Below are 26,950 nucleotides of genomic sequence, written 5' to 3' on the forward strand. Positions count from 1 at the left end.
TGAACAATTTGAGCAGTGAAATAAAGAAACACTTTTTATTAAAAATGTTTTCCCCATTTTGCAAAGATCTTTTTTTATTTTTCCGCCTTTTGCAATTGTGTTGTTTCTTTCTTTAATTTATGCTTAAAAAAAATTTCATACCACTTTTTACTGCATAAAAAAATATGTTTTAAGATTAAATAAAATGTTTAAAAAATCATAAGCTGTATTTAATAACTTATTTTAATACTGTTCTGTTGAATGATTGTTTTTTGTGCTCTTTATCTACGGAAAAGAAATTTATTATCCGGGCTCACACATACCGATACTTCAGTGTCATCTATACGAATTTCTAATCAAAACAATGAAGGAAAAAAAATGATTATATTAATTAAACACACACGAGCGGAATTACTGTACTATATAATAAAGACATTTCTAGAGTAAAAAAAAATGAATAAACATAAAAAACATAATTTTGGTAATAAAACTAAAAATATACGGTATTTAAACCATTCATATAAAAGTGGTTTACCGGAAATTTTGGTTCTTAAAATTAAAATTATTATTACCACACATTTAGTAAAAATACAAAATTGAAAAGTAAATTTGACCTAATAAATTGTTTTTATGCCATTCTCTCAGGTATCATGACTAAATTTCCAGATTTTACCACATTGACCAAATTTTAAGAACATTATAAAACAGTATTTTATTGTCAAATTTTCCAGAATCATTATCAAAGAGCTTCAGTAAAAATTTCCATGCCTTTTCTGCGTTCCCATAGAGACAGAAACACGGTAAATTTTACTATATTCAGTTAGTTTTGACCATATTTTTTTTCTCAGTATTACTAATGGTCCCTTCAACTAAGAAATAACTGTTCCCTCTACTGTTTCATACAGTAACTTAAGTGCCAAAAACTGTAGTTAAAAATAACTGGCAAAACTGCGATACAATAAATTTAGTAATAATTTAGTAACACAAAGGATATAAGTTTGGACAAATTTGGTAACATCCATATTTCATGGCACAAATGATCTGAGTTTGGTCAAATTGCGTAACGGTATATATATATTGTATGATACAAATCTTTTGTGTCATATTACTCAATTTGACCAAACTTAGGTTAAATTGAGTACCAATATTTTGTGATACTAAGGGTATGAGTTTGGTTAAATTGAATAAAAATATTAATATTTTGTGACACAAAAGATATGAGTTTGGCCATATTTAGTTACAATATTTATACGTTGTGATCCGGCGGATGTTAGCTAGATCTATTAGTTTCAACGTGTTGTTTCATTAAAAAAACATTTAAATCCCATTCATGCGTTGTAGAAAATAAAATAATTTGAGTAAAATGAACCTCGATACGCTGACTTTTTTCAAACATATCTAGTAAATGTTTGATTGAATTACTTTTTAAGACCTTTTAAAACTTCTCTGTTATTACTTGAAAAATTGAACTTGACTTACCGATTTTTTGCTGCTGCTGTAAGCGTTTTGCTTGCCTTTCCAATTGCTTCCGAAGTTTTTTTTCCTTCCTGTCTCGATCTCTTCGCGCTATTTCAGCTGGGGGTATCGGCTCTCCAGAACAAGTCTGAGGATGGGCATTGTGAGCTGGACGCCCGGGACCCTTTTTTGTATTCTCTTTTTTCCGCCACTTTGCTCGGCGATTTTGAAACCACACCTGAAATTAAAATTTAAATTTAAAAAACAAAGTAATGAATTTCTGGTACTTTTTTGTTATTCCGGACCATGGCGAAAAATGAAGACCTTCATCAACTTTTTTTATTTTTTTATAAAAATTATTTGAAAGGCATAAAAATTAAATTAAATAAAACAAAAACCAATAAAATAAAACAAAAGCAAATAAAGTAAAACAAAAACAAATAAAATAAAGCAAAAACAAATAAAATAAAACAATTACCCAAAAGTAGCGAATTTTCCAAAGGGAATATGCGATTTTGCATTATAAAAAATCGTAAAAAATTATGTCCAAAGATATAAACATATCATGATAAAAATGATATTACTATGGGGTGACACTATGATTTTTTTGAAGTGTAGCGCAAACAATTATGTGTAAATACTAAGTGAGGCGTTTGTAGTAATAGATTTAAATTCAACATCTCAGAAAGGATGTAGCGCATTTAAATGTATTTATAAGCGTACACTAAAAGTGGTAATATTACATTAATTTCAATTCACTATTTATGCGGAAAACGTCTTTGCCCCTATAAAAGTCTCAATTTCAAAAAACAACAAACAGGAAATACCCCCTGTTACGATTATATTTAAGAAGTACCGACCTTTGTTTAAACTAGGGGCATTATTTGGAACTTATGTTCTTCAATTTAGTTGTAACGATTACTGTTGCAAGTACAGAACCTAAAAAATTTCCGATAAGCCTGTAAAGAAATTTAAAAAAAATTTTGCCATAAAACGTTATGTTATCATACCTAGGTAACCATTTGCAGCTTCACTTTTACAAGAAAACTATAAAAAAAAATTCTTTCTTAATATCAAATTTTTAAAAAAAGTAAATAAAATGCGGTTTAATTTATGCGTTTATGTAACAATGCTTATAATGTTACAATTAAAATAACGAAAAAATGGAGAAGTAGAGAATAGAATTATTTCTAATTTTTCTATTTCTGAAGCGAATAAAGTTTTAAATCAAGTAAGTTCAAATATTGCTTAAAATGCATGTAGCGATAATTCATACTATCGTTTAAAATAGGCCGAGAAATTATTTCCATTTTCAAAGTATATTATGAATACACTGTTAGAAATTTCTCGAAAAAACGCTGAAACGGTTCAATGCAAGAAGAGTCCTGTGTGCTATTCTCCCTAATTTGTAACCTGGATTATTAGAATACGATGCTCTCATTCATACATAGATGGCAGCACCATAAATCTGCTGAACTATCTCCGATGTCCAGTTAAATTTCTTTTTTATGGTTTTGAAACCATGCTAGTTGTAAACGGTTCCAAAACCATTAAGACAAAAAAATATTCATTACCGTAAACTTTACAGTTACTTGGATGGACAGACTGCTACCGCTTATTTTACCTTAATTTTAGAAGGAAAATTCAAACAGTGTAATATTCATGCTATTAACTAAGTATTGTTTACGTATTTGTTTTCCTGATCTACATAAATAATTTTATATTTTTATTTTCCTTTTGATTTATTTTTATTCTTTATTTTTATTTCCATTTTCTACATGTTTACTTTTGTATAATAACATTGTATTACCTTGGTATTTACTTTTGTTATAATGTTTACTTTTGAAACAGCTTATTTTCTCTTTGGTCAGCTGAATATCATTCATTTTCTGGGAGAAAATGCAGCAAAATTCATTTGTTCGAATGGTATTCATTCATAAAATAATTTGCTATTTATACATAATACTACAGCTGATTGGAAAGACATCCTTTAATTATGAAATCGCTTCCGTGCGTTCTTTGGAACGAAATTTCTCCCAAAGGATCTGAAATCAAATATTTATGTCATTCGCATTAAGAGAAATAATTATAGGGTCGGACAAATCACTTCGTATTTCCATAAAAAACACATTCCAATAAAATGACTGAAATTATCGGCACCAGTCACGCTAGGAGAACTTAGAGATGGATCTATAAGATAAACTGATATGTTTTCGGGTATGTTTTGTTACTTTTTACACATAGTTAATGGAATAGAAAAGATTTATGTGCCTTTCAGCAATTAGGTATAAGAAATAATATGCGTTTCGAATGGGTCTTATCTGTTTGAATAATCAACAGCTTATTTTAGTGCATTGTTATCATTTGTACTACAAGTTTGATTTTCTGTAAAGTAATACTAAGAGTAGTATCAGATTTGAACGAACTTAACATAAGAAAAGCACTTGCATTTGAAGTTAAGCTTTAAATAAATAGTACAGAAAAGATTCACGTGCATTTTAACAATTAGATATAAAAATCACATGCGTTTCGAATGGGTCTTATCTGTTTGAATAATCAACAGCTTATTTTATTGCATTGTTATCATTTGTAATACAAGTTTGATTTTCTGTTAAGTAATACTAAGAGTAGTATCAGATTTGGACAAATTAAACATAAGAGACTTGCATTTGAAGTTAAGCTTTAAATAAATACTAGTGGGCTGCGCCCCCTTCTCGCTAACGCTCGCCAACCCCCGAAAATTGCTTCGCTATCTTATATGGTTTGTTTCGCAAACCAAGCTCGCTTCGCTTGCTACTAACTTAGGTACAATGCAAATACACGCCTAGCTTACGGTTATTTCAGTTTCCGTTTTTAAAAGCGCTATATTTGGCATGTGACATTTTTAGCGGCAATCTTTGGTCGATTTTCTAGCGTTGCCATTCGGGGAGTTGTAATGAAGCTTTTTTTTGTAGCCGTGTAAGAGAAATATATATATATAGATTTCAGAAAGATTCACGTTCCTTTCAACAATTAAGTATAAAAATCATATACGTTTCGAAAGGGTCTTATCTATTTGAATAATCAACAGCTTACTTTGTTGCATAATTATCATATATTTGATTTTCTGAAAAGTAATAAGATGTGTATATCAGATTTGAACGTTGTCACTAGTATTGTTGAACATCCGACTCATTTTTGGCTATTACTTTTAAACCCCGTTAAAATCTAATTTTGAACTAAACCCAAAAGACGAGCGAACTCCTGGATGAACGATTGAGACAAACTAGCCTTGATGTAGCCAACTTGCGTTTGCGTTACATTGAGAGGAAAACCATGAAAACTCACCGAAGGCAAAAAGATTCTATTCCATCATCCGTCTAATACTGTGAATATTTTAGGCCAGCATTGTGGTCGGTGCGGAATGGAAGCAGAATTTGAACCGTCGTTGAAATTCGAACCACGGACACCTCATAAGGAGGTAAGCGCTAAATTCTTTGCATGGTTCTGACGTCACTTTTGACACAGATTATAAAAATAAGCATAAACTGCTGCGATTTTGAATAGCCTTGTTTTTTACAAATTTTAAACATGAACTAACTCTAATAATCGGGAAACTATAATTGCTTCCAAAATATAATATAGTCATGTTTTCGAAATCAATCATACATCAAATCTGAAATAATTAGTCGAACGCGAAATTGTAATTAATATTTATTTGTAATAATTACATTCGGGTTGGATGCTTTAAAATTAAAAATAAATCAATTATAAAAATTAAACATGACTTCTGAATAAACATAATGAGATAGATAGAATTAAAATCATTCTTTTTTCATTTACAAAAGCATATGATGCAATAAAAACATCTTACCTTTACTAGAGCTTAAAGGAGATGAAGCAATGCCTATAATATTATTCCTATAGCGAAAAGCGCTGTCACAAATAAGTCGGAAATTTATGATTTTTGATGAAAGAATTATGTTTGATTTATTATAACTGACTGTTATATTAATTCCTACAAGGAGCAGATTTTTTTTCCTGAGAGATTTTTTTTCATTAAATTATGTATCCGGAAAACACAATATTAAGGTTCAATAAAAAATGATAAATGTTATTTTAATTTCAATGCTATGCAACCTGATATTGAAACTAAATAAATAAATAATTTTGTTTAGCAGTTACGCTTTTTTTTCTATTGTAAATGACGGTATTGTTCTAATGCCTAAAAGTAATACAAATAATGACAAATCAAAGAAAAATTAAAACCATAAAAATAGAATAGTTAATAAATGTTATTTAAATAATAACATTGTTCAGTGTGATATCAAATCAAATCAAATATATCATTCTGATAAATAGGAACACTTTAAGTCTATATTGTAAATGAAAGCTTTATTAATAAAGTACTAATGATAATAATACATTTAAGAAATTAAAATAAGCATAAAATTAAAAAAATCGGTAAATGTCGTCAACTCGAGAAAAAATGCAAAATTTTGATTAGTTGTATTGTAAATGAGATCATTATTTTTGTATCTTACGCAAAAAAAAAAGAAGAAAAATAACAAACAAAAAGGAAGAAAAAAAAAACGAATTAAAGCATAGAATATTTGACAATGTTGTTCAAATAACTACATTGCACCAGTTTTGTATTAAATCAAATAAACTGCATTATGAACAGTAGTCATACTTTGCCTGCATTGTAAATGACAGCGCTTTTCCTTGTATGAATGCAGAAAAACAATAATGATAAATAAAGGAAGAAAAAATAGAATAGTTCATAAATGTTGTCCCAATGATAACATTGTTCAGTTTACGATATTAAATCAAATAAAAAACATTATTATGATCAGTAGCCAAACATGTCTATTTTGTAATTGTCAGTGTTGCTCTTGTATTCAAAGCATAAAATGTCTCTATCCATTATACCCTAGAGGAGAAGTTGACAGAAAAAGGGCGTGTAGCTCTCTAGACTTAAATGACATGCAACTGTTTCATCTCTTTCAATCGATCTCTTTCACTAAAAGGTTCACGCAAAACATTCGTGCAACGTTAACTGCAACTTGAAAAAAAAAAAAAAGCCGGTTACTGCAAAAAACTTTTTCAAGAAGTTTTTAAATTGTAAATAGATACGAGATTATGCTCAGCACTGTAAAATTATAATTACAAAAATTTTATTTTCAAAAATAAACAGCAATTGCTGCTTCAAAATTAGAGGTGAAACCTACAAATATTTGGTATTTGGCCTATACTGCTGAACGCAGAATATTCATTTCAGACGAATAAAGGAAGAAGCGTCTGCCGATGACAAAACTTAATTCGATTACATCTGTCTTTCTTGTTTTCGCCCCTGGGAAGGGTTTATTCGATTAACGAAACAATAATGAAGGTAAACAAATTTGTGAAGGGTCCGATTAAAAGAAAAGTCATTTTATGAAGGGTTCGTTTATAAGTTAAAATATTTTGTCAAGGGTCCGTTTCTAAGAAAAGATATTTTGCGAAGGGTCCGTTATCGGACCCATATTTCTTCTAAACAGATCCCTGATATATATATATATATATATATATATATATATATATATATATATATATATATATATATATATATATATATATATATATATATATATATATATATATATATATATATATATATATATATATATATATATATATATATATATATATATATATATATATATATATATATATATATATATATATTTATTTATTTGCTGAAAAATAAATTTCGAAGTATCAAAATGCCAACAAATTATTGGAAAACAACTTCTTCATTGCGTAAACCCAAGTTATCCTCTCACAATTTGTTTTCATTTTGATTTCTTGAAGAAAAAAATGTTCAGTATTTGAAACTTCATAGCATATTCAAGGTTTGTTTGAACTCACTTTTATTCTATACTTTAGATTTTAAGTTATCAAAGGAGGTGAAAAAAAATTTGCGATGTGAAGTCTCTTCCGTATGGTGACCTTTCAAACGTCCGTATGTATATTCGATGAAATTATAAAGTTAATTTTTGCTTATTAACTTCCAGATGATTTTCCCTGAAACAATATTTGAAGTATAATAGTTAATAAAAAGTAATAACTAATGATTGATATCTAAATAAAAGGAGTTATCTTGCATTGAAATGAGAAAATATATCAAACAAAATGTAATGTAATCATAAAAAAACAGTTATGTTATGATTACGTTTCTTCTTTTCTGATTGTTAAAATTATTTCTTTCTCTCTCTCTCTCTCTTTTTTTTTTTTTTTTTTTGTGTCCTATTGCTTTGGTTTCGTATTTTATTTTTAAAAAACGAGTTCTGGTTTTAAAAAATTTTAGATTTTCTTTTATAGTCGGGTGTTACAAATCCGTTAAGTTTCAGTCGAAAATACAATTTATCTCTAGAGAATTATTAGTTTTGCAGAATTTATAAGTTATATAATTATTTATTCAAACAAAATTATACAACTACACAAACGATGCAAATCTATTGTATATAAACCATAAATCAGTCCTTTTCTTCTAAAACCAGTTTTCCATTTTTTAAAGTCATTTGTGTATTCTTAAACATCCTGGAAAATAACTTATCAAAACAGTTACTGATTTTTTTCAATAAATTAATTTATTTCATTCTATTTTTTTCTGTTTTATTTAACTAGTTTTAGCTTTTCTAGCTCTGTATATTATTCCATAATTATAAATGAATTAATAATGTTGAAAAAAATTTCTTTCTAACATAAATGTATCTATAAATTTTTTTTAGAAAATAGAAATAGATTTTTCTTCAAAAGAAAGGCAGTTATCAAATATAAAAGATATTTTAAAAAATGCAAATAAAAAGTATACGTCAAAGAAAAAAAAACAAAATAAAAAGTTTTCAATCAGGATCAAACTTTTGCATCTATAAGAAAAGTTATAATCAGTTTCGTCATTTCATTGAAAAAGTTAATGCTAATGAATCAGATGAGCTGTTATAACTTTACATCATTTTCAAATTAAATACAGTAATCTATTAAAAATTGTGAAAAACAGATTACTGTTATTATCAACTAAAAAAACTTTCATTCAGCATTAAATGTTTGCTCGCCATTCAATCTCGTAATTTCTCTAAAAAGTTTTATGCTAATAAATCCAATATTTAAAAAAAAAGTTTTTCTTTTTTTAAAAAAAACTGTCCTAGGATAATTTTATTGATATATTATTCTAAAATAAAATCCAATAATCTATTTACCAAAGAAGTAGTAATTGCCTGGCAGAATCTTGACACATAACAAACCATGTTTTTATACTCATAGCTAATAGATATAAAATCAAAATGTATGAGTAACAGATAAAAATTCACAATCGCTTTATGGCAATGAATAAATTATTCAAGCTCCCACGCCCAAATGGCCAGCAATAATTGCCGCGGACGCATTAAAATCGTAATAAAAATCATCCGCATCAATTTTGCGTGCATTTCAAAATTCAATAAAATTCTCTTCTCTGTGATTGTCAGCAAGTACACGAAAGGACAGCCAGAAGAAGAATGCTTAACTAGGCGATTGAAATTTATGCATATTTTATTTTTCACACGCACCTTCCGAAACGCTTCCTGCGATATTTTAATAAAGGCAGGTGATGCGATTTTTATCAGTTCGTGAAAAAATAAATGCTTGCTTCCAGATTCGCTCTGCAGATTGAAAAGATTTTTTTTTCTCCTCACTACCGCTCACGCATGTAGTTTTTTTTTACTTTTTATTACTATTATTTTATCAGCTACTAAGTATAAAGTTTCATAGATAAAGTCATTGTGAACGCAAAAGACAGAGTTGTACCGGATCTAGTGATTAAGTGCCGAAAGGGGTAATTGTGAAAAAATTACTTTCAAAAAACTTCTTTATTTAGAATTGGTATACTGCTTGATAAAAGTTAGAGATAAAAAGTATCAAAAATTATCATTTTATGAGTTTTTTTTTATCAGCAGAAGAATATTAAACTGGAAATAACAACACTATAAATAATTCCGGACCAAATAACGGTAAAAAGTACCGGCACTTAGAGTGCCGATTCTTTTTTAACGTGAAATCCATTTTCACAAGAACGTGTTACGAAACAAAAAATCTGTTATATAATAATTTTTACGTTAATAATTACCGTGAAATCAATGAATCACTCAATTAAATAAATATTACTGTAAAAATTATTGTATAATATTTTAAGGGGAAATTAATTTTATGCATGATGCAATCAAAGTATCGGAAATCTATACCTTAATTTGATTCGGATTTTTTTTCAGTGTAGTGCATTAAAGGCATATTTTGAGTAGTTATAGGTGTTTGGGCACATGCATCACAAAGTATTAAAATTTATAATTTTTACGAAACATTAATTTTTTCTAAACATAGAGATATTTAAAGATTTATTAAAATATATATAATTATTTCTATTATAAATATCATAGTTTTGTTCTCTTTGAAAGTTAATTTAAAACATAACTTTCAAATGTTTTTTGGCGGAAAATTTTTATCATGGTTTTAAAAAAAAGTAGAATTGAAAAATTTGATTTTTTTATCATTTCGTAAAAACATAAATGCTTGCTACCAGAGCTACCAGATTCAATGTGCAGTTTGAAAAGTTTTTTTCCTTTTAATTGCCACTCACTCATACAGTTTTTTTTTTTTTTTTTTTTTTTTATCTTTATTATTATTATCCAGATACTAACAAGGAAGATACCTGCACGTTATTCGCCAATCAGGCTATTTATTTCTCAGGTAGTTTTCTAAATTGGGAAATCACATATAAAATTTACTTCATCTACTTCGAAGTAATTATAAAATTAAAAAATTAGCAAAAAACTACAGTGATCACCATTAATACGACGACACCATTTTTTTCAATCGCGCAGAAGAAGAGCGAATTTTTTCTTTAATCGGAATCTTAGTTTGCTTTTTATATTTCAGTGTTTTTTGTTCTTTTTTTATTGCTGTCAAAAACTAAAAGATTAAATTTAAATTAAAATAAAAATCTATTTTTTTAAGTGAAGATCTTGCATAACTCTGAATTTTAGAAGTACTTTTCAAAATAAAAATTTATTTGCTAAATTAAAATTCTCGCGAGAAATCATTTGGAATTCTTTATTTAACATGAATTTTCCAACTTTATACGTTATCGTACATTTAGTGATATATCTGCGACTCTTTGCAAACTTTTTTTGCCCAGACTTAAATTTACAGGAATTTATGGTTTCAGCAATCAAATTTTAAATAAACGCATTTTTATGCATATTATTTTATAAAATAAAAAGTACGATATAAAAAAAAAATTCACTTTGATTTTCAATTGGCACTTCGGGCACCTTCCCTATAAGTATAAAGCTTCATGGATAACGTTAGTGGGAACTCAAAAACAGAGTTATGCCGGAACTTGTGATTAAGTGCCAAAAAAAGTAGTTTTAAAAAATTACTCTCTAAAACATTTCTTTGTTTCGAGCTCGTTTACTGTATGATAAAAATTATGGATAAAAAGTACCTAAAATTATTATTTTATGATATTCTTTTTAGTAGAAGTGTATTAAATTGAAAAATAAACAGTATTTTAAGAGCGTTAACTAGTTACCATTATTGGAGAACTAGCAACACTAAGTACACTGTGAAAATTTTCGAATCAAATTATGGAATAAAGTACCGACCTTTAGGTGCATGAACTGCAAAATCAATATTTACTGTAAAATATTATACCGTAATTTTTGCAGTAATACTTATTTAATTAGACTGATTCAGTGATTTTACTGTAATTATTACTTAATACATTACGGTGCATCAGAATTTCTGTTCTATAATACATTCCGGGAAATGGATTTTGCGTTTAAAAAAGTACCAGCACCCTGAGTAACAGTACTTTTTACCGTCATTTGATACGGATATTTTTTACATGCATTAATTGATAACTTTCGAGGATCATTATTTATTTATTTTCTTAGCTTGGAACTATCTCAATATTCATCAAAAAATATCTTATATTTTTTTTTCTATGAATATCTTTCTGTTTATTTATTTATAAGTAAAATTAAATTATCCATAAAACTTCCAAATGGTCATTGGTTACATATTTTTTATTCATTTTTTTAAGTAAAAAAACCGTAAAATTTGTAAAAAGAAAAAAGTAAAATTGAAAAATGTGATTCCGTATTGATTCGTTAAAAAAAAAAAAAAAAAATCTTGATTTTAGATTGATTTAGTCTTTAGATTGAAAAGATTTTTTCTCTTCATCGCTCACGCATCACATATTGTTCTTTCATTTATTTATTTTATTACTACTACTTTATCAGACATTAACATAAAGTTTCATTAATGAAGTCATTATGAATGCTAAAGGCAAAGTTGTGTCAGATCTGTTTATTAAGTATCAAAAGTGGTAATAGTAAAAAAATTACATTCTAAAGCAATTCTTCAATTTTAAGTTGATAGTAAGATAAATGATAACCGCAGACATAAATGACTGATAGAGTAAAAAGTTATAAAGAAACAAAATTTATCATTTTATCAGCAGAAACCTATTTCATCCCAAATAATGATTATATTATAGGGTTGGCTGAATTCAGCTCATTATTAATATTTGGGGAAACATTGGTTGGAATATTAATTTTCAACGAACATTAATTTACGAATATTGAGGCAATTTAAAAATGTTTTTAAAGATGTCTAATAATTTTTTTTATATTATGAACATCATTGTGTTTATTTATCATTAAATTAATTTAAACACAAAAATCGTTTCTTGATGGTTTCAGTCAAAGAGATACATTTTTATATAAATTTTTTCAAAAACCATGTGGAATTGGAAAAAAAAAAGAAAAGAGGAATTTGAATAAATATATTATAAACAAATATACTAATAAAATTTTATAGACATTATTTTGCGAAATATGAAAAAAGAATTGACATTCCGCCATACCCGCTAAACACAAATAAACTTTGAAGCTAAAATTTTGCATATTTATCTTTGATTATGATTTGATTTTTAAAATAGATATTATAAACATGAGTTAAAGCGAAAATATTTATAAAGAATCACTGAGCTGCATTTGCAAAACGATTTAAGTAAGCATTTTGTAAAATAATTTAGTTAACTACAAAGTAGAACAGCAGTTTTTTAAGGCAAACAGTAATTTATAAAAAGTGCTTAAACTATAATAGAATCACTAATCTCAAAATGGAACAAAAATTTATTCCATTAATCTATAATAGAATAAATAGAATCACAAAGTGCAATTCACTATTACATTCTAAAGAGGACATGTTCTCATGTTCTCCACCAATATAGTGGAGAACGTGAGCTAAAGGAGGATTTGTCCGTCCCACTATAATAATGAGAAACAATGTTAACTCTAGCATCATCACGATCATGCGAATCATATTGACTCATAAGATGTTAGGGATTTGATTACTCCTGTCCTGGCAAATTATTGTTACAATCTGCTTTTTACTTATAATTTCAAGTTTGCAATGATATTTATTTAAAAAAATTAATTTAAAATACATGATCTATTTTTGAAAGGTGCATGTTCTGATTTATTTTTAAAGATTTTCTGTATCTTTATTTTAAAAAAAAGAACGAGAGGTTTTGTACCAGAATTTTATTGCTGCGTTTATGCAAAATAAGAATTTGACAAAATTTCGGTATTGTCGATAAAGTATCGAATAAAGTTTGCTAAGCAGAATTCTATTTTGTAAAATAAAAGTAAGCAACAAAACAGGATTTTCACTCGCATCATTTTTCTACACCAATTTATAAAATAGATCGGAGTTTAAAAAATGATCAAAGCAATGCCGCGTCGAATTAAAGATTAACCCTTTCGGCCCAGCCGGGACATATATGTCCCTCAGACAAAAACATCACAGGTACCTTTATGTTCAGTCTAAAAAAACACGATGGAACACATGTATGAAGGCCTCTCCTGAAGCCGTGGTGGCTTAGGGGATAGAGCGCTCGCGCCCAATGAGGTGAAACGGGTTCGAGTCTAAGCGATGGCTGGTCAATACGAACTCCGCAACCGGCTCGCACCGATCACAGTGCTGATGTAATACATCCTCAGTGGTAGACGGATAATGGGTTAGAGTCACCTTGCCGCCGGGTTAACCGTGGAAGATTTTCGTGATTTTCTTCGATAATACAAATGGGGGTTAGTTTCAACAAAAAGTCCTCCACGAAGGCAAATTTCTCCCAATACTTGATCCAGAATTTCATTGTCTTCTGGATTGGGTTCAAAATTACAAAGCTATGGAGTTGAAAATTGATAGTCGTATGCCCAAAAATTAGATCGGCTGTTCAATGACTGTTATAAAAAGGCCTCCCCCAATAGCCCATAATTAATTTTTTATTTTATTTTGGTAGAATATTGTTCTTGTTTTAACTTTATTTGATCTATTAAATCTAATTTGTATTTTTATTGGAAAAGAAAAAATTGATTTAGAAAGGGTTCATTCAGGTTCCTAGGAACACTTAACAAATACTAAAATAGTTATGTAACTTTTTGATCAAACATGCTTAAAATGTGATAAATTCTTAATTTTCCCTTAAATCTTGAAAAAAACCAATGCCCACCCGATTGACATTCGTCATTCAAATATCCGTAAGGCAAATTTGTCGACCCCTCTTTCAGGGGCACCATATTAGGTGGGCCACTGTTGCTCCCACAGTAAAGACAGATAGTACAGAGAACGAAAGAACCTCCATGACTTTTTCGGGATTCGAACCCACGACCTTTCTAATGTAAAATCGGCTCCCTGATCACTACATAGTCCGATCGGAAATTGCTAAATTATGGAAAAGATAATTTTAACAATAATTTGATATTAGGTACTTTCTTTTTATTAAAGTTTATAACCCCACACTAAAAGATAAAAATATTTTGAAGATTTTATATAATTTTCTGCACTTATACTTTGAGCGGGATGTAGAAAGAAAGAGGAGAGAGACTGCGAAAGCAATTTCGAAAAATGTCCACCTCCGTCTAGGCCAACGAACGAAATGCGTGAGAAAAACCATTTTTCAGAAACTTTTCTTTTTCTTCTAACTGAATGGAGAAAGTATTGGAAGAATGATTTGCTTTGCAGATTATCTGATAAATCGGTTTTGAATTATTCAACCAATAACTATAGTTACAGTGATGTTAAACAAAAGTTTTTTTTTTCTTCAATGGCTACTCTTTTTTGCTTAATCTATTATTGTATTTATTTTCTCCAATAGAAAAATGTTCATGTTTATTTCGAGATTTAATAGAATACGTTTTTGTCTTTTTAGTTTATTTGATTGTCGTTTTTTTTAGTCGATGAGAGTAATAAACATTATAATGATTCGAAAAAAAAAGCAAAGTTCATGTTAAATAAAAATACTTAGGTCATTTTAGGCCCCAAATACATTTCAAAATAATTTATAACCGAAAATAATAATTGCAAATATTGCAGCATAATGACAGCATAAATTATAAATCATTGAAAGAAAAAATTTATTTAATACCATTAAAGTAAAAAATTATAATGGGTAATTCAGGAAAAAAATAAACACAGTGCAATTTTCTAATTATTATTTTAAAAAATAAATAAATGAATAATAATTTAGTTCAGATTATTTGTATGTACACACTGAAAGTCATAGTTGAAGGGTAAGGGTAATTATTAAAAAGAAAACAATTGACAGACAGCAAAAAAGTTAAATATATTTAATAGTAAAATCGATTTAAATTGTTCTCCTACAGAGTAAAAAGTCCCGAATTAAATAATATTTAAAGTAAAGGCGCTTTTAGCGCATCATCCGTAAAATTCCATTTTTTCCGTAAAATATTATACCGCAATTTTTACAGTAATATTTATTTGATTTGAGTAATTTAGTGATCTTACGGTTTATCAAATTTTTCGTTCATGTTCCATAACATGTTCCGGTAAAAATGGATTTTTCGTTAAAAGTATCGGCTCCCTAAATGCAGGTACTTTTTTCCGTAATTTGATGCAGAATTTTTCATTGTATAGGATTAAAAGGAAATGGATCCACACACAATACAGTTTGTTATTTTTTCTTTAAAATATATTAATGGAAATGAAACTTGATTTCTATAGAAATCAAATTTGATTTCAAAATTGAACTTTATAAAAGCTTGTGCAATTCAAAAATTGAAAAACATAATAATCATAGAACGTAAAGGGAAAGAATAAGTGAATACAGAATAGCATAGTTTGTTCTTAAATGTTTATTACAATGAAATTTGGACCTGATGTAACATGGAAATTACAAATGAATTAAATTTTCTACAGTTTAAAATAAAATTGTGAATACAGACAGTAAATTAGAAATCTTCTTCAGAACATAGTATATTTAATTTGATTTTAAGGGTTGTTGTAGTTCATTTACGTCGCACTAGAGCTGCAAAGTGGGCTATTGGCGACGGTCTGGGAAACATCCCTGAGGATGATTTGAAGACATGCCATTACAATTTTGATCCTCTGCAGAGGGGATGGCACCTCCGCTTCGGTAGCCCGACGACCTGCACGCAAAATCGAACACTTTACGGTAGAACAGTTTAACGAGGACCAATACCGCACACCCTCAGTCCCTACTCAGACTAATCCAAGCGGTCACCCACCAGCACACTGACCGCAGCCAGTGATGCTTGACTTCGGTGATCTGCTGGGAACCGTGTCTTAACGATCAGTCCACTGCTGGAGTTTAATTTTAAAAAATTAATGTTTAGCTAGCAGGAAAGAGAAAATGAACGATGATAGAAATAAAAAATAGAGTAAAGTTGTAATAATAAATTGTAAAACGTGGATGAAAGTAGAAAAATCATGCTAGAGCTTCTTTTCTCGACGTAATAGAAGAAGAAGAAGAAAAAAAAAAGAAAAAAGGTTTTGAATCGTATTAAAATTTCATGACCTTGTATTACAATTTCATTTCAAAAGTACAGTCAAAAGGAGAAATATAAATTTAGCTTGAATAAAAGTTTAAATTGAATAAGCATTTTAAAAATGGAAGTTCAAACTATAGAAATCTCAGACATATAACTCTCTTACACTATAAAATATCCCGAATCAAATTATAGTATAAAGTACCGGCACTTTGAGGACATCATCCGTAAAATCCATTTTACCGTAGATCCATTTTTACCCTAAAATATTACACCTTAATTTTTACTGTAATATTTATTAATCTAAAGTGATTCAGTGATTTCACAGTAATTATTACTGTAAAAATAACGGCATGTTAGATTTTTGCTTTGTAACATATTCCGGTAAACTTCACGGCACCCTGAGGGCTAGTACTTCTTACCGTAATTTGATACAGAATTTTTCACGGTGTAATTTATTCTAAAATAAATAAATAAATAAAAAATTTATTTTAAAGTTTGGAGAAAATATATTTTTTTAAATATTTAATTGAATGCAAAAAAAAATATTAATTTAATATTAATTTAATTTAGTCTAAAATTAAAGGTATTATTTGCAGAGAAAATCTTGGTTATCTATCAATCGTTATTTAAATATCTTAGGTTTACCATCCTTGCTCGCTTTCGCTTGCCATCTCCAAACTCAAATATGTAAGTTATAAAATTATTGGTGCAACTGAAAAGCTCACACTACAATCACTGAAAAGCTCACACTGCATTTTGATTGGTATAGCAATTTTACACTTATGTTCGAAAAATTTATATTTGATCACTTTTATCCAACAAGAAGCATAAGCTACTTAGAATGGATTTTGCGGTCACCTTGTTGTTTGCTGATGTTTGAACTGCATTTGTACTGACATTGCTGTGTAACATATTACTTTTATTTATTAAGTTATTTAAGTTTTTGCTTTTAGTGCAATTATTTCATTACCATTTCAATCAGCAAGAATCGAATTTATACCTTTTTCCTGGGCTACGATAGGCTTTTTTGTGTTAAAAAATAATTCATTTCGTTTCAATCACAGATATTGTTTCTTCATTTTGTTACTGTTGGAAGAAAAATCGAAAAAGCGTTTAATTTATAAACATTAAGGTAAAATTTCTTTGTCAATTAATAAGCAGGTCTGATGCCTTTAAATTTTGATTTTATCACCATTCGCCATTTTGGCTTTGCTTTGCCTTATAGTTCTAACCATTTGATGCAAATAGAACATCAATGTCCCTTTCATTACATTTTTCTAAATCTCTGATTACAAGCAAAATAGATATATTTTTAAATTAAAAAAAAACCATCTAATAGTTACTAAAAAAATCTGTTAGATTATCATAATTAAATTTGTACTAAAATAGAAATTCCAAAAAAAAGTAGTTCGAATTTTTTTTTCCCATTCATATTCGAAATTTATCAATTATTTATTTTATAAATTAAAGAAAGTTCAATGATAAATAACTGTTTCCGTCTTTTTTATAAATAACTGCAAATAAGTGCAAATTCGAAAAATTATTGCTTGAAAAGAAGCCATGTTTCAAAGATTTTACCTTTAACGCAGAAAAAGGTACCGGTATTTCATACTATACTTCATAACCATCTTTTAATAAAATACTAAATAGGATATTTTTTACTTATTTTGACCGTAATAAATACAAAATATTGAAAGAAATATATACAAAAGATACAAAAGTTGGTAAAACATGTTTAATAAAAATTCTGCATCAAAGGGTTAAACCAGAACTCCGTTCCTATATGCTTTCACCACTAGTATGAGATAAAAAAAAAATGCATGCTTTAATAATAATGTAAATAGAAATAATTTTTTAAAAAAACTGTTTGTAAGTATTATAAATGAGTTTTTTTTTAAAAATATTTTGATTCTTGTCGTAATAAAAATTTTTAAATCGTTCGTTGATTTCAGAAGATCAAGCAAACAAATTAAATATTATTTTCTCATTTTGCGATCTTCCTCATTTTGCGATCTTCCTAATACATTGATATTCAAGTCAGTGACAGAAGCTATCTAAAATACCTCCTATTGAATTTAACAAAAAATAAATAAAACATTTATTTCGCAGGATAGAGTTCATTCCAAGAAAATTAAATTTCTACGTTTAATTTAAAACAATTCTTTTTTCTAAACAAATAATACATAAAGAAAAAAACACTTGTTCTTTTAAAGTTCGAAACCACATTTTGTGTCTTATTCCTATCATAGAATGTCCAAGTAGTTCAATTACTTTCAATTTCCAACAGTTCAAACCACCGAAATAATCACAACCGTAATCATGCATTCAAACTATAACAACTCCTCCACGTACAATGATTCAGATTAACTTTTTAGAACGACTTTATTCTATTATCTCAGAACAGCAAGGGTTCTCCTTCAAATTAAATCGTCTGTTCTGAAAACGTCGGATTAGATGGCGGGAGGAGGACCGATTCCATTATTCTTTAAAGACTTTAACTGTGCGAGAGCTCACTTTTTACTCCTACAGGCCCACCTTTATGAGCTGATAATTCGGTCCTTTGTATGCAAATTAATTCTGAGCATGTTACCTCATTATGCGCCGTTGCGTCTCTCGAGCGCTGTTAAGGGGCAATTCATAAGGGCAATTAAGTGTCTTCTTTTTGTTCGTCCTTTGTTCTCGCGGAAGGGTGATTAGCGCCGGTCCTAAGTGTTTTAATGAAGTTTTCCTTAATCAATGACGATTAATGATGATGGAGTATTCGTTAAATGAAAAACAATTTTAGGTTCTTCCCACCCATTTAATTGAAGTACGAAATGCTTCAGGGATTTTTAATTTACTCATAATACTTTACTTGAAGAATAGGATATTCGTACCACCGAATCAGTAAATTACAGGGTTTTAATAACAGCTTATTGTAGAAGGTGCGTGGATGCGTCTTTAGTCATTTCATTCAATTTTACTTTACTAACGATGTTATGTTTAAAAATATGCCAAAGTTCTGAAATGCCTTTCCATGATTAGTTATATTTACTAACAATTCTTACAAAATGTTCATGGAACAACGATTTGTTATGTATATATCTCTAAAAACAATTGCTAAAAAATTAAAAGAGGTCATAAGCGAATAGCATTAAAACAAGTTAAAAATAAAATAAAGCAGTTTAAAGGCTGAACATAGAAGTTTATAAGTGAATTGAAATTTATTTGAACATTAAATTATTTTTCAAAATGAATTAGTTATCCTAACAAATAGAACATAAACTTAATACTTGAACTAAAATAATCATTATAATGTTTTAATAACTCAATTAACTAATTTCTAATAAGATTTATGACTATTTTTTAATGTTTAATTTTACTTCTACGTTTTATTAACACGCCTTCTATTTGTGAAGTTGGAATCTTAAAATAAATTCGAGCAGTTTTTCGATTAGCTTGAGAGCGCAAATGCGGAAATGTTTGCTGGAATTCCGTGGCTCGTGACAACTCAAGTTTCGATTGTTACCTAAGCCCTATAATCAAAATGATCGACGATTGAATTTTATTACCAATCATTATTTCCACCACTACCTAACGTTAAAAAATTTACAATCACTAAAAATCCTAAGAACTACATTTTTCAAACATACTAGAAGAGAGAAAATCGTCAGACCTGTAGCAAAGAACGCGTTGAATGTATAACTTTCCAATATACTTACTTCTTATCCAACGAAAGGTATACCCCTTAAGTTTTTTTATATTACAGCTTTGACAAAACAAAATTATTTTCTCCTTTTTCTGTCCTAACCTAGACAAAAATTACTGGAAGTAAAATATTGATGTCATTTTATTAGTCAAAAAATACACGACGGTATTAAACCATCAACGACACATATTGTGATCCTTTTTTTCCTTAACCTTGACAAAAATTACTAAAAACAAAATATTGATTACAATTTTTCTAATTAAAAAAAATACTCGATGTTATGAAATCATCATGGGATACATAATATGATTTAATTTTACAATAAATTACACATTTGCGAATGATTTATTGGGCAAAAATAACTTTTCTGCTAACCGAATCTTTATCAACTGATGTTATGTTTTTAAACCCCATTTTATGTCAGTTCTCATTTTTTTTATTTTTCATTTTCTTTATTTTTCATTTTTTCTAATTAAAATACTCGATGTTATGAAATGATCATGGGATACATAATATGATTTAATTTTACAATAAATTACACATTTACGAATGATTTATTGGGCAAAAATAACTTTTCTGCTAACCGAATCTTTATCAACTGATGTTATGTTTTAAAACCCCATTTTATGTCAGTTCTCATTTTTTTTATTTTTCATTTTCTTTATTTTTCATTTTTTCTAATTAAAATACTCGATGTTATGAAATGATCATGGGATACATAATATGATTTAATTTTACAATAAATTACACATTTACGAATGATTTATTGGGCAAAAATAACTTTTCTGCTAACCGAATCTTTATCAACTGATGTTATGTTTTTAAATCCCATTTTAAGTAATTTGTTTTATTTTCCTTATTTTTCATTTTTTTCTAATTAAAAAAATACTCGATGTTATGAAATCATCATGCGATACATAATATTATTTAATTTTGCAATAAATTACACATTTACGAATGATTTATCGGGCAAAAATAACTATTCTGCTAATCAAATCTTTATCAACTGATGTCATGTTTTTAAACCCCATTTCATGTCATTTTTTATTTTCTTTATTTTTCACTTTATGAGTCAAAATATTAATGACTACCATACCTAATATTCCATAATCCAAAATCAAATGCGCTGCTATAAACCCTTCTTTAAAGCTCAATGTTCAATTTCAGATTTCCTTTTCAATTTCGAAATGCTTCCTTCCACCAGGCAAAGAGTTGGAAAAGAGGCATTGCTCGCCATTTTATTGAAAGTAGAGAAAATGGGCAAATGTTTATATCCGTTGCGCTGTTAGGTCACTTTAGTAGCAACACCGTCAGAGAGAGAAAACAGGTGAGGAGGAAACTAAATAAAATAAATACCCTTGTTCCAGCCATCCCCCGCTTCTATTCTATTCTCAGAGGATGAACCGGACGAAGAAGCACATTTCAGGTTAAATCAAAATTTATGCCGCATCTCGCCATGGGAGAGGGTCGTTTCTCGAAAGCTTTAAGTGGGAAGCACAGTCACCACGACGCCCTCTTGACCAAAAGGAAAGAGGAATTTTACATTTATTCCAGGTTTTATTTGTTGTAATAACTGAAAATGCACTTTGTAAATTGAATAGGAAGATTCTACGTTAAAGATGTAATATAGTATTTTATATATAGTTTTTATTGAAGATTAGATGTTCTTCATAGGGGGCAAAAGAAAGTAAATAATCATTTAATTGGTATGAATCAGCAATATAAGGTCATACCAACGCAATTATTAAAAAATAAATAATTATATTTTTTATTTATTTATCATTGTTATTGCTCTTTAATGAAATAGCTTAGATAATTTTATTTTATTTTATAACCGACGTTGAACAGCTGACTTAATTCTGAGTTTAAGACTATTAATGTTCGAACCCAACAAAGAATATAAAAGAACTCCTGGATCAAGTATTGGGACAAACTAGGTTTCGTGGGGAACTTTTTGATGGAACAAACTTGCATTTGCGTTACATAAGAGGAAAGCCACGTACGCCTCTCATGGCTAACCCGACGGAAAGAGGATTCTAATCCATGATCAGTCTACCATTGAGAATATTTCATGTCAGAACTGTGGTCGGTGCGAGACGGGAGCAGAGTTCGTATCAACCAGCCATTCCTGGGTTTTGAACTTGGTTCACTTCATTGGGTGCTCTATCCATTGACCCACTACGGCTCAGTTACTAGATTAAGCAAAACCCGTCTTTAAAAGTTCAAGTTATCAAAATGAAGATTAACTATACTCAGAATCATTCAGCATAATACTGCATGAGATGGCTAACCCATGATGGGCAAATTTTACCATAATCCAGCTATTTTCGTCATTAAATTCACACTTTAGCACAGATAACTAATTTAAATTAAAATAAATATGCTTAGGTAACTTTAATTCTTTTAACTTTGTTATTTTTCATTATTTGTTGCCCTCCTCAGTGATTTTACGTTATGAGATTAAGAAAAACACGTTTTTATAAGCTAAGTTATCAAATGAAGGATTAACTACGTACGATCCACGCTACGTCAACCCATGATAGTAAAAATTTACCATAATTAAGCTGTTTTCTTTATTAATTTTGCTATTTAGTACATATAACTAATTATTATTTTAATTTTTGTTACCGTTGATATTAAATTATTTAGTTTCACAGAGACGCGTTTCAAAAACATAACTGTAAACAAAATAAACAAAGTGGCTTGAGATAACTTTAGAATTTCTAATCCGCAATTATATAATTACATGCTAACTACTGAAAGAAAAATAATAAAGTAAATAATCATCAATTAATTACAAGCCTTCCATGTTAATTTTTGAAATAACGAATAAAATTTATTAATTTTTAAAGAACTAGCAATAAACTAAGCTTTTGATGAGACAGAGCCGTAAGCTAGCAAACGTCACTAACAGTATCTTTTAGCATAGCTGAGTAAAAAAAGGGTCTGCAGTTTAATTTGTAACAATGCTTAATACTTTTTTAAACATCTTTCCAGAACGAGCAAATAATAATTTTGATGAGAATTTTCAGGATTCAAAACTAAAATCGTTCCTTGCCACGCACACGACCTGTTATAGTTTAAAAAGGGACACAAATACTTTTCATTTTATTAGAAATCTCTCAGAATGTATAAATATGCTTTAGACTACGGTAAAGTGTTAATAAAAATAAAATAATGGGAAACAATTTTTCAAATATTGACTTTTGCTAACACAACTCTTTCAGGGTGTTCCGTAACACCTCTTTTAATAAATCTTTTTTTAAAATCTCTCTTACAAACAGAGTCAAAACAAAAATAGTCATTAGGGGATTTTAAAAAAATCACTTTTTAAATGACGGTGGAATATTTTCATAATTTTCAACTGAATATTAACTATGATTTGTTAAATAAAAAGAGAGTTAGAATTTTGAAGAATCACTGGATGATATCATTCATTGATTGGCAATGCTGCGGAATAGTTTTCTAATTTTTAACTCAATATCAAATATATTTTGTTAAATAAAAAAAGGAATTTTAATTTTGAAACAAGAATCGTTTGATAAAATCATTCTTTAAATGACATTGTTTCGGAAAAGTTTTAACTCAATAATAAATGTCTTTTTTTTTATAGAGGAATTAGAAATTTGAATAGTTCGAAGATATCATTCTTTGAATGGCAATCCTTCGGTATAGTTTTCTAATTTTCAACTCAATATTAAATAGAATTTGTTAAATGAAAAAGGAATTAGCGCTCGAAGCAAGAATCGTTTGAGAAAATCATTCATTAAATGACAGTGCTTCATTATAGTTTTCTAATTTTCAACCCTAATGTTAAATAAATTTTGCTACATAATTTTTTTTTTTAAAAAATGACACGAATGATTTTTAACTCATTCTAATATTTGCCATTATAAAAATACAACCAGCCGACAACAGAGATTACGAACGCTTAACTCCAATATAATAGGAAATAACAGGTGTCATGATTTTACTTTAGAAACCGAACACACGTTTCCCAAAACACGGTTGCGGGCTGATTTAAAAAAATGACGGCTTTCATCTTTTTATTTTTATTTTATTCTCTTTTTTTTCCAACCTCTGCGAGTTACCAGGTCACGTTCGAAATGTGTTTGCTTTAATGGATAATGAGCACTGACATTTGAAGAATAGGCTCGGATTCCACTCTTCTCAACCCCCCTCACAATTTAGTTGACACTGTGATTATATCTATATCACTTTGAGGTGCGCCTCTGTGATGCTGTTGACGCCATATCGTGGCAACATGTGATGAGATGAATCCCATAGGACCCTTCTCAGATTAAGTCAATAACTTTTTCGGAGTATTTTATATCAACTTTTAGAATACATTTTTCTATTTTTTTAAAGAGTTATCTCGCTTATTTTTTTTTATTCGTTTTTAACTCCAAAATCTGTTTTTTGTTATTTAGAATTTATATTTTATTAAATTTATATTAATATTAATAATTAGATGAATTTATATTATACTAAAACAACGGAAAATTATTTTAATTTAAAATAAGAATATTATAGTCATCGATAAGTTTGATGATGTAAAAACATGAATATAGTAACGATAGGAAGTGCATTTTTAAATTTTCATGCTTTTTTTCCAAAAAGAAGTTTATTTCAAAAATGGGTAATTTAACTAACACATATTGTTGAATATAAATGGAGCTTGGCAGATAAACCCACTGATGCAGAATTTTCTTTAAACATATTTTCATACTTTATTTTCCTTATTTTGCATTAATTTATGTCAAAATAAGTAATAAATAACATATTCAGCATTTTAATAATTCATAGTTATGAAATACTGCATCATGAGATACGTTTTTTTTTTTTTTTTCCCTTCGTTAAAGGTAAAATCTGCCAAACACTGCTCACTTCCAAACAATATTTTTTCAAATTTGCGCTTATTTGCTGTTAATTATATCTAAGAGAAACAGACAATTATTCATAATTAAATTTTTTTTAATTTATCAAGTCACATATTGATACATTTTAGATGCGTGGGAGGGAAAAGAAATTTCGGACTGGTTTTCTAGGATTTTATATTACAAATTTAATTCCACTAATCTAGTATATTTTCAGTAACTATTATATATATATATATATATATATATATATATATATATATATATATATATATATATATATATATATATATATATATATATATATATATATATATATATATATATATATATATATATATATATATATATATATATATATATATATATATATATATATATATATATATATATATATATATATATATATATATATATATATATATAATGGACACCGATATCCCATCTGCGCCAAAGGGTAAATATAATTACATAATACCTAGTCGTAAGATTACTTCAAGTCTAGAGTAAGAATACTTCAAATTAAGAATCAACTGCGAATATTTTAAAATTACATAACAAGTGCCGCGAATAGTTCGAAATCAAATTAAATTTAAGTGACATTTTCAAAGTACTCGAAATTCTAGTTTTATGAGCACAAATCCCCCAATCATGGTCAAGTACTTAGTTACTCGATTTTTCAAGACTCCATTCTTTAATGGCTATGGCAGGCCATCTTTTAACGGTTATCCAAGTCAAACGACGTGGTCAGTGCCTGGGCTAGTTTCTCTCCAAACAGTCACTACATAACGGGGAAATACGAGATTATTTTTATCCATGACAGATTTAACATGTAACTTGGTACGTAAACATACATTTCATTTTATAGGTTACCAGTATCAAACGCATGACCCCCAGCTTTCCAGCAGTATATGTGACACTCTAATCGATTGCACTATCGCAAAACTAGTTTGACAAGCATGTTATGTAGGACTTAAATACAATTTTGCCGCCTATCTGAATAAAACGGTTTTTAATAATAAAAAATAAAAGAGACGTTTTAGGAAAACGGCCTGAATTTCTACATAATAAACTTTATAACATTTTAAACCTCAGCGTGCTCTTCTATAAGGCTGTAAATGTTATGAATAAGGCTTGAAAGCCGTTAATATGCACATTACCTTGCTGATAAGCAAATCAACTATGGTGATCTTTTAAAGTGCAGAATCAAGAGTTTTCCGTAAGTTATAAATCTTTTCTGTGATAGAGCACGAAGTCATAGCCGCCACATTTTAGTTGAAATTTTTTTTATTTAGTTTAAACTCTTATTATAAAATTATTTTATTTAAAAACACAAAAACATAGATTAAAGAAAAGTCAAAGAGAGAGAAACTCGATTCCGGACACGATGGCTCAACGATTAAAGGTACTGAGCTATCTTTATAAAGCTCGGTGTTTTTAACCTCAATTCAATCTCGATTCTCAGTGGCAGCTTGAAGCAATTTTCGTTTTAGTCAATTTTCAAGAAAATGTTTGTTCTACGTCTCACTGAAAATTAGTCTGAAGAATAACCTTCCATTTTGGCTGACATTTAGTTGCAAATATAGTTTTTTTGAGAACACCACAACATTTGTACAGCTTCGCAAAATATTTCACCCGAGCCGGCTTTGGTGACCAACTTGGTCACCTTTCAAAATTACCTTATATAATATATAATCTTTAATGGTAACCAAGTGGAATGTCCAGTACAACTGTATTTAAATATTTTAATTCTTCAAGTTGTCCTCCAATTCTAACATCGTAATTAATTTAAAACAAAAATATTAATCAATTTTTTTTTCACCATCTAGCTTTCAGTAGTACTTCGATTTAAATTTTAACTATTTTCAATAGATATCCTCGATATTGTCAATGTTCTTCAAGTATTGAATTTAAGTAATAATTTAAAATCCACCCGGTCAGCCATTAAATCGCACAAGCCATCATAAGTATGAGTTCGGGATATTTCAGAATAGTAGGCCGCAGAAGTATTATTATATTAGCACTATTAGATTTAAATTATCAATCAAAATTTCCAGATAACATATTTTAAGCCGAGT

The 26,950-nt window shown here is 28.5% G+C and overlaps 1 protein-coding gene across 2 annotated transcripts in view; it reads right to left on the minus strand.

Annotated features, from left to right (window-relative positions):
- Nucleotides 1-26,950, minus strand: part of LOC107444630 (uncharacterized) — a 59,112-nt gene that overhangs the window by 5,371 nt on the left and 26,791 nt on the right. For both annotated transcript variants that reach the window (XR_011636845.2, XM_016058842.4), the window contains exon 3: nt 1,459-1,672. Coding sequence is in view for 1 of the 2 variants with exons in the window: in XM_016058842.4 (XP_015914328.2) it covers nt 1,459-1,672 (214 nt within the window). In the remaining variant the exon portion in view is untranslated. The remainder of the gene's footprint in view (nt 1-1,458; nt 1,673-26,950) is intronic.

This window comes from Parasteatoda tepidariorum, chromosome 8, assembly GCF_982258835.1.
Source record: "Parasteatoda tepidariorum strain Cologne lab strain chromosome 8, Ptep-v5.0, whole genome shotgun sequence".
Lineage (NCBI taxonomy): Eukaryota > Metazoa > Arthropoda > Arachnida > Araneae > Theridiidae > Parasteatoda > Parasteatoda tepidariorum.